Source organism: Malania oleifera, chromosome 1 (genome assembly GCF_029873635.1).
Source record: "Malania oleifera isolate guangnan ecotype guangnan chromosome 1, ASM2987363v1, whole genome shotgun sequence".
Taxonomy (NCBI): domain Eukaryota; kingdom Viridiplantae; phylum Streptophyta; class Magnoliopsida; order Santalales; family Ximeniaceae; genus Malania; species Malania oleifera.
The window spans coordinates 108,929,590-108,939,008 of record NC_080417.1 but is presented as its reverse complement, the minus strand read 5'-3'; the positions used below and the strand labels follow the sequence as shown (position 1 = coordinate 108,939,008).

At 34.9% G+C, this 9,419-nt stretch overlaps 1 protein-coding gene across 2 annotated transcripts; it reads left to right on the top strand.

The window, feature by feature from the left end:
- The first annotated feature begins 4,592 nt into the window (after window positions 1-4,592).
- LOC131165216 (putative cyclin-A3-1) lies at window positions 4,593-7,031 on the top strand. 2 transcript variants are annotated; one of them, XM_058122814.1, is made up of 8 exons: window positions 4,593-5,073; window positions 5,235-5,467; window positions 5,571-5,646; window positions 5,777-5,853; window positions 5,962-5,995; window positions 6,098-6,247; window positions 6,332-6,466; window positions 6,577-7,031. In XM_058122814.1, exons 1-8 carry the CDS (start codon window positions 4,765-4,767, stop codon window positions 6,646-6,648), a joined length of 1,086 nt encoding a protein of 361 aa, XP_057978797.1. In that variant the 5' UTR covers window positions 4,593-4,764; the 3' UTR covers window positions 6,649-7,031. The 2 variants fall into 2 exon arrangements, with proteins under 2 accessions (XP_057978797.1, XP_057978799.1); XM_058122816.1 differs by having other exon boundaries at window positions 4,623-5,073; window positions 5,965-5,995.
- Window positions 7,032-9,419: the final 2,388 nt, after the last annotated feature.

Genomic DNA, 9,419 nt, shown 5'->3' with positions numbered 1-9,419 from the left:
CATGCCTTACTTATTGAATATTGAGGCTCATATAAGATCCCTGAATATTATATCATGTGCTTAATGTTCTATGATATGATATGGAATGTTCTTGGGTCATGAAAATTATTGCATGACTTAATATATATACTCTCCGATGCATCTATGGTCTATAGGGACAACTATCTAATCAAGTGACAAATGTAATTGACAAATACTCAGTATAGTTGATTTTAAAGATTTGGATTGATGGCTTATACTACTAGGCATAATGAAATAATTCTGTATCTAGTATAAGCAACTTATTGTATCTAGGCAATAATTCAAATTGATAGAGGGAACATCTAAACATAAATTCCAATATTATTTTGCTCACAAACATTTTTTGGCTTAAATCTATAGTGAATTCACTGTGGCATGTGCTTAAATGAAATGATCTTTGTGAAAATCTTAAGTTAATATATAATTCCTTGCCGCACGTTCGTCGTGTTTGCCATATGATCTTGAATGCGATTGTTAAAACTTTATAATCATTATGGTTATATTTCAGTTTGTGTGCTTAATTAACAAACCAGAAAAATGTTGCTTGCTTGCATGATCTTTAATTTTTTTTGGCAAGCAACCCCCAGTACTTTAAGCTAACATCATAAGGGGGATATATATTTGTATATATATACATATATATATATATATATATTGTAATACTTTATGGCAAGAAGTAATTTCAAAACTAAATTTTTTTCTCTCTTGCCTTATTATTATTATTATTATTATATACATATATGGTTTTAAAGTCGCATAATTGGTTCAGTAACTACACATAAAAATGCATGCGAACTAGTTATACTGTGTTTATGCTCAAACCTATTCTTTATATACCACATGTCTTTAGATTCAAATTTTCTACAAGTCTCATGAAATGCTTAAATCACAATGGTTTGAGGATATTTTTATGATTTAACTACGTTTTTCATGTCATTTGATTATTTTAATAACCAGTTATATTGTTTTTGTGCATAATTGCTATATTTCATACTTTGTCATTTATTGTGCATTGTATGATTATATTATCTTTTTGGATGCTGAAAGTAATAAATCTTAATCATACTGAACTGTTTGAGTTGGTAGTTATGGATATATTGTAAATGTAAAACTCAATTAGGTCATTTCTATACAGGTATTTTTGAGAAAAATGTTCTGTTTTCAAACGACATGCTATCAAATTTTCTAAAAACCTTTTCCTAAACATATCTTGTATTCAGAAAATTAATACTCAATGCCTATGCCTATGTACTTTATGTTTATCATAGCCCTTTTTTATTGTTGCCAAAAGGGAGAGAAGAGGCAAAAATTGGGTACTTGGGTACTTGAAAAATGTTTGCATTTATAAACCTTTAACATTATGCATATTGCCAGGGGGAGTCTTTCAAGGCTATACCCACTTTTTGCATGATGTATTGTCATCATCAAAAAGGGGGAGAATGTTGACCTTATAGGTTACACCCGATTTTGCTAATGACAAATACTGGTAATTGATGGCTATCAAGTTTATGTGTAGGATCATACTAACCGGATCATATTGATGGCATGCGACAACTTGAAGAAAATTGAAGATCCCGACATATTTGTTTATTGTAATTTATATTTATCATTTTGGGTCTGTAATAGTAAATAGGAAATGGTTTGTAATAATTAATGTATTGCTTGCATGATATGGATAAAAGCTCAGTGATGACCATAGACTAATCATAGGGGGCCACAGAACCTTAGGGATTTGGTCAACCAACGCCAAATTTTTTAGGGTATGCTTAAAAGACCTAGATTGACCTTAGGACTCCTCATACTTCATAAAAATATGCCCTATAATCTTAACATTAATCATCATATGGATAGGAAAAATTTTATAAAAGGAAAAGGACCGAAATGCCCAAGGATGGCATGTTCGGTTGACTGAACTTAGTTACATTAAGATTTTCGATCGACCGAACTCCCACCGGGTCAATAAGTTGACCTCTCGATCGACCGACTAGAAGTATACTAGAGAACCCTGGTCGACCAAACCTCCTTAGGTCAACAAGTTGACCGCTGGGTCGACTGACCAAAAATATATGGGCAATGCCCTGGTCGACTGAACCGCGATGTGGGAAATGCCAACCGTTCAGTCGACCGAATCTTGTAGTTCAAAATGACTTGGTCGACCGAACTGCGTGGATTTGGAAAATTGCCCTTGAACCCTGCAAGTCCGGTCTTCCATCCTTTTAGTTCAAATTTCTCTTAGTCAACCGAACCTTAAGTACGGTCGACTGGTGCTCTCGGGTTGGCAAATTTTACCAAGGTTAAAAGCATTGTTATTTTTATTAACCTCATTTAAATTATTTCCAAAATGACTAATATGTCCTAAACAGTTATATTTTTTGGGAATTCTATATATACCCCCTCATTTGCAAAAAATAGTCAATGATTAGCAATCTTAATTAGCAAAAATCCTCTGAAATTTAAAAAATCTTACTTCCATTTTTAAGCCTCTTACATTCATTCTTACTCGATTTTATTGCTAACATCTCTTTGTAAGTGTGTTTGAGTTTTCTTCCCATAGGCTTAAGCTTTTTCTTGTTCTTGATTGATTGAGATTATTTTATTAGAGAGCAAAACTTCAAGTTTTCTTATGAAACTTTGTTAATAAGTCGTCTTTAGAATATTTCATTGAATCTTTGAGTTTTGCATTGTCATTGTAATATTGAAGGAGTTCACATTGGATTTTGATTGCTAAAAGTATTTTACAAATCATTTTCAAAATATCTCTTGTACTTATCTTTGAGAAATTTATTTTGAGATATTTGCTTGAGTGCTAAAAATCTTTGTTGTTATACATTGTTGATTAAGATTATCATTTTAATACAAAGATCAAGTAAGACTTTACAAATCATTTTTGAATATCTCTTGTAGTTTATTTTGAGAAAAATATTTGTTGAGATATTTGAAATGTACTTGTGATCTTTGTTATTGTATTGTGATTGAGAATATTATTTTGACACAAAGATCCTATCACATACACTATCATATACTGATTGCATTATTTGTATAAATATTTGAGAGTAGACTTTAAGGCTACACTGAGCTTATATTATCATATCATTTAATAGTGTGTTGATTATATTGGTACATATCAACTTGTCTAAGAAGTATTTCCGTATCCACAAAATTTTATACAAATTTGTTGTATTCCAGGTACGAGCATGAAGAGGAAGACTAACCCTATTGAATAGTTCTGAATTGGCTTAGACCTGATTAGGAAAGGTAGGTACACTATCTTGGTAAGGTGTAGGTTGAGATTAGTTCCGCTAATTGACTTGATTGTAAACGGTGCCGCTCCACCTGTTAAGTGAGCTTATAGTGTAATCCTTGTACAAATGTGCCAAGACGGGGACGTAGACAGTATTGACTGAATCTCGATAACATATTTAGTGTTGATTTTATTTTTTGCAATTTACGTTTTGTACCTGTATGTTTATGTTTATTATTTGAATATTTGTTTGGGATTGTGAATATGTAGAAAGACTCTAAGTTTGTGAAATACTGCCTGCTGGATTAGCTAAACTTAGGAAGAATTTTTAAATACCAATTCACCTTTTCTTGGGATTGCATCAAAGTTAACAATAATAATGGAACAAAAAATAAACTAATTTTTTAAAATAAATTTAACATAAAATTATTTAATTATTTAATTTTCAAGCATATAACTTAAATTCCACGTTATTTTCTTTGAAAAAATTTACAATTTTTATATCATAGCATTTTTTTCAATATTTTAATAATCATGATTATTAATTTTCTCATTTGAGTTTTCTTGTTATTTTTTGAAAGTAAACAATAATAAAAATAGTAAAAACAAACTATTATTAATTTTTGTTGTTGTTGCTATTATTTGATACTAATATTATCGTTGTTGTATATGCTATTTTTTATTATTTTTACAATAAAAACTATTAATTTAATTATTAATTATTATTTTTTATCTTCATTGTTAATTTTCACTATTTTAATAATAAATATTATCCTTATAACTGTTATTATTTTTCGCAGTTGTTATTGCTATTATTGTACTAATTATTATGATAAATTACTATTATTCTTACTACTCTATTTACTATTTGTACTATTTTAATAATTATTATTGTTTCCTAAATCTATATATATATAAATAAAAATTAAGATTAGAATTACTATATTATTCGGGAGCTGATTCTACAAACTAAATGAGAGGTTAGGTAAGATCAGATCCCTCCACCTTGTTTAAAAGAAAAAAATTAAACGAGATGAATCATAAAAGAGAAACATAGTCAAAGGCAAAAAATAGTGCGCCGGCTTAAATGAAATGCCAATAAAGCCCGCGAACGGCTCCTTTTTATTTCAAAAACCGTCGGCGGTCCCATCGCCAAAACCCAAAACCCCTTTCCAAATTTGAACAACCTCCAAAAATTATCTAAAACCCCTCGTCCCTCCAAAACATTAATAGACGCAAAAAACCGTCCAATCTCCGAAATCAAAACCCGTTAACGTAAAATTTGTAAAATTTTGCAAAGCGCGTACCGCATATATTTTTGAAAAAAACAGATATGGCGGCATGTGTCTCTCTTCCCTCCCTCTCCACTTTTTACCTCTGTTACAAAGCCACCGACTCCACCCTCAACTCTCCTCCGTCCCCTCCCCTCTCTATTTTTTCTGTCTTGGATAATACCTTAATCCCAAATCCAAGAGGTAGGGAGCGGTGAGAGTGCGTTGAAAATGGCGGACCAGGAGAACTGTATGCGCGTCACTCGTGCGGCGAAGAAAAGGGCAGCAGCCGCCATGGCCCAAGCGCCGCCCACTAAGAAGAGGGTGGTGTTGGGCGAGCTCCCCAACTTGCCCAATGTGGGTTCGGTTCCCAATCTGGGCGATGGATCGGAGAAGCCCAAGTGTAGAGCGAAGAGGAAAGTTAAGAGAGCGGCGGCGCAGCGGGAGGAGCCACCGCAGAACATTGATGTGGAACTGGACGATCCGCAGATGTGCGGTTCTTACGCTTCGGACATCTACGACTATCTTCACAACATGGAGGTAAGTGGGTTACTGTTGTTATTGCTTAATTCTCGTCCAATTCTAGGGTTTTTTTTTTTTTTTTTGGATTAATTTGATAATGGGAATCGGACTTGGGATTTAGGGTTTAGGGTTTGGTGTTTGGTCTGTTGAAGCTATTCCTGATGTGGGTTTTTATTCAGATGGAAGCAAAGAGAAGGCCATTGCCGGATTACCTTGAGAAGGTTCAGAGAGACGTGACTGCTAATATGAGAGGGGTATTGGTGGATTGGCTGGTGGAAGTTGCAGAGGAGTACAAACTTGTTTCAGACACCCTTTATCTCTCCATCTCCTATATTGATAGATTCCTGTCGTTGAATGCTCTCAACAGGCAAAGGCTACAGTTGCTGGGCGTTTCCTCTATGCTTATTGCCTCGTAAGCATCATGAAGTGTTCACCTTTTTGGGTTCTGAAGTTTTATCCTTTCAATCTGGTTTTGGTTCTTACATGTGGCTCTTTATTCCTGTTGTGATTTATAGGAAGTATGAGGAGATTAGCCCTCCGCATGTTGATGAATTCTGTTACATAACAGATAACACGTACACTAAGGAACAGGTGATTTTGCTTCTCTTGGAAGCATTTCATAATTCCTTTTACTTTTTTTTCCCTGTTAAATACTACAAATTTAACTGTTCATTATGTTTACCATAATGGCTTACTGGTTGGTTATGTATTGAATCTGAAGGTTGTCAAGATGGAAGCTGATATCCTCAAGTCCTTGAAATTTGAAATGGGCAACCCTACTGTAAAGACGTTTCTCAGGTAATAACAATTCCCCATAAGTTTGAAGCATTTCTGCTCATAGTTATAACCTTGTTTGAATATTTCACTAGTCTGATTTTTTATTTGCCCCCATTTTTTTGGTTGCAGAAGGTTCACCAGAGTCACTCAGGAGAATGACAAGGTAAGTTAACCCCCCACTTTCTCTCCTTGCGCACAAATTTGTAACTGCACCAATGAAGTGATTTTCTGGTACTGACTGCTAAATTTTATTCTTCTTTTACAGACCCCAAATTTGCAATTGGAATTTCTGGGTTACTATCTTGCAGAGCTAAGTTTGTTAGACTATACCTGTGTAAAATTCTTGCCTTCTTTGGTGGCTGCGGCTGTTGTGTTTCTTTCAAGATTTACCATTCGACCAAAGTTGCATCCTTGGGTAAGAATGCATTTTGTGCTGGTTGTTTGATAGTTATAATGATTATGCATGCCTAGCAATGACTAGGTTCTTTGTCACTTACAGAATTCAAGCCTACAACACTATTCAGGGTATAAACCATCAGATCTAAAAGAATGTGTCCTTATCATACATGCTCTGCAATTGAGTAGAAGGGGAGGTTCTTTACAAGCAGTAAGGGAAAAGTACAAGCAGCATAAGGTATGTGCATAATTGGATTTTTAATTGTTTTGATATAAGCTTTTAAGCAGCCATTTGAAGAAAAAATTACCTGGTATGCTTATTCATTAATTTTTTCCCCCTATAAACAGTTCAAATGTGTGGCAACATTGTCTTCTCCAACAGAAATACCAGCCTCATGTTTTGAAGATGTTAAAGTGTGATAATCATGCTGGATTTGAAGCAGGCTTATTACAAACCATGGAAAGCTTGCCTTGTCAAATAAGTTGGATTTGAGAGGAGGCTTGATAAGCATTCTTGCATCAGAAGAATGGTTTTGTTCTCACCAACTAACTTGATCAAAGGAACCTTTGAGCTGAAATGACTGCTTAGAATTGCCTTTTGAAAGTGAAGCTACTAATATAAGTTGTTTCTAACATGAAGAATGGGGTTGTGAGTGTCGCTAGGTCATCTGTTCAAGTGTTTCTTGTTCTCTTACGATCTTTTGAACTGATTTAGAAGTTAGAACAATGTATGGATATTAATTGTATGTAAAAATTTGACTAATTCAATGATAGTTTTTAGACATTCACAATTTTAGATGAGAGATGTGGACTGCACCCTATTTTTTTGTTAGAATCATTTAGATGAACTGTGTTGTAATGTGTAGAAGATGACCATGGCATTATTGGTATTGAACATAACTTGAGGACTTTTCCAAAATGTTTTATGTTGAGTCACAGCAATGTCTTTGAAACTCCTAAGAAACATAGTATGCTACTCCATTGGCCACGTCCAGCTACCTTTACAAGTGAAAGCCATACTCTTGTGGAAGAATGAATTTTCTTGATACTTGGTTTGTCATTGATATGCTGCCTAAACTTGACTGTTGTTTAATCAATTAAATGGCTTGTAGAACATCCTATTATTTTTATTAGCCATCAAGGTGTAGCTCTTTAAGCGTTGAAATTGAGGCATCTATTTGTTTTTTTTTCTTTTGAAATTATTATTGTATGATGGAGAAACTTAAGTTGAATGGTTTTACAAGTAACTTTAATATAATGTGCAACTAAGTTAGCTCTTGTTGCTGGTGGTTTACTGAAAAATTAACAGTAGGCAGCACACAATAACAAAATTAAAAGTGATATTCAAAGGACAATAGAAAGGATCAAAGTCGAAGATCCAAGTCCAGCTTTGGCAGTTCCAATGGCTGTTCAGGCTTTTCCAAGTCTATGTAAAAGCTTCCTGGCCATTTTAAATCCATTGCTTCTTCAAGCTCAAATGCTGTCTTTGATGCCCGGAACCCCCTGTCTGCATCAGTAAATCTTCCTATAGCTGTCCCTTTTCTGCTGTGTTTATGGATGAATGAGTGAGGCTGAACACCAAGTGACTGGGCTATTGGGCTACTAGGGGCCAACCCAAAGCCGGACATCATCCTCAGAGATTGATACCTCTTGACTGCACCTCTCTCCCTCCTGTGGGCATTCTGGTGGCCGCCCAGTGCTTGTGAGCTGAAGAACTTCCTCATGCAGAAGTTGCACATGAACACCTTGCTGGTAGCAGATTTTGATTGGAAATCCTTGTCTCTAGCCACGTGCGCCTTGCTTCTGCCAAGGCTAAGGTTCAGCCACTCTTCCGAGTTATATTCTCCAGCACTTCTATCATCTTCATCACTGATCTGTAGTCCACTGTTCTGATTTTTGGCTGATGTCTCTGTTACTTCACTCTGGAATATCATTTTCACCAACCTTCAGTCGCAGGAGAGTACTGAAGAAATGAAGACCGGCCCTCAAAGGGAGGGAGGGGCTATATGGAGAACTAATGTGTTATGGGACGTGCAGTGGCAGTGGATATTTTTCTATTTTATCCTGTTTTTGTCTGGTCTTACTGATGTTTGGCTCTCAGGGGCATTTGGTTGTGTTATGGTCCTATTACCCATGTCCCTTTCCTATTCTATTTTTATTGTTGCCCGCACTTTTTTGGATTCATATTATGAACTAATTATTTGAATTTGGCGATTCAACAGCCCCACTGCAGTAACCTTAAGTTCATATATATATATAAGCATATAAATTGCCCATAAGGAATTGTGTTCCTTTCTGAACATTTAATATGCTATACCCCCAAAATTTCCATCACACGATCATTATATATAATTATATTCAGGACTTGGTTGTCTAGCAAATATAGTAGAATGGGTGTGCCTCACTGCGGACAAAAAGAGTCCATGCATTAAAGGGCTAAAGTTGCAATGTCACATCATATATATTTTAGTTTGGGTGGCATTGATTAAAGCAAAGTTTTACTGTTTATGCACGAATTCTGGCATCCTCTTCATAATGCCTTCCTTTTTTTTTTGGCTCTCTCTCTGGAAGAAGGGGAGAATGGAGGGAGGTCATGTTCTAAGAAGTTCTAGACAGAAATTGCAGTTGGTGGATATAAAATTAAAATTATCAATACTCAATGGTGTTGAATCATTAAGGCATTGAGTTGGGTCCATTGGTGACATGAAGGGGGCAAGAGGTGGGGCGACTATTGATCTCTCAACATGCTTTCTTTGATTGATCCCATGAGTTGCTTTCATGTGGTGCTTTTGGCCTCAAGCAACTATTTCAAGCTTGAGCTCATCGAGAACACTTCCATTCTTATTAAAATATTGTTATCTTGCAAAAATAGAAAGTTGGGAGTTCCCAATATAAGAAAATTTTCATAAATCATGTAAAAAAAATGTTCTTAAATATATTGTAACCAAAAATTTTCAATTATCATGAATTTCACATCAATATTCTTTATGCGGAAAGTAAATAACTCATAAACTATAAACTTTACATATCGAAATCAGTCATATCGAACCTATCGAGAAGAACACCCGGAGAATCAAAGAAATCGTTTATCCCACTTTTCCTCTTTCTCTTTCCTTCCTTCACTAGATTTATGAGATCTCTTGATTATTAGAGAAGTAGAGGCAGAGAGAGGACAATTCCTTTCTTCCTAC

Coding starts and splice junctions, on each gene's coding strand:
- LOC131165216 (XM_058122814.1), top strand. CDS start 4,765: ATGGCGGACCAGGAGAACTGTATGCGCGTCACTCGTGCGGCGAAGAAA. Junction 5,074..5,234: donor ACTATCTTCACAACATGGAG/GTAAGTGGGTTA, acceptor GTTTTTATTCAG/ATGGAAGCAAAGAGAAGGCC. Junction 6,248..6,331: donor GACCAAAGTTGCATCCTTGG/GTAAGAATGCAT, acceptor TGTCACTTACAG/AATTCAAGCCTACAACACTA.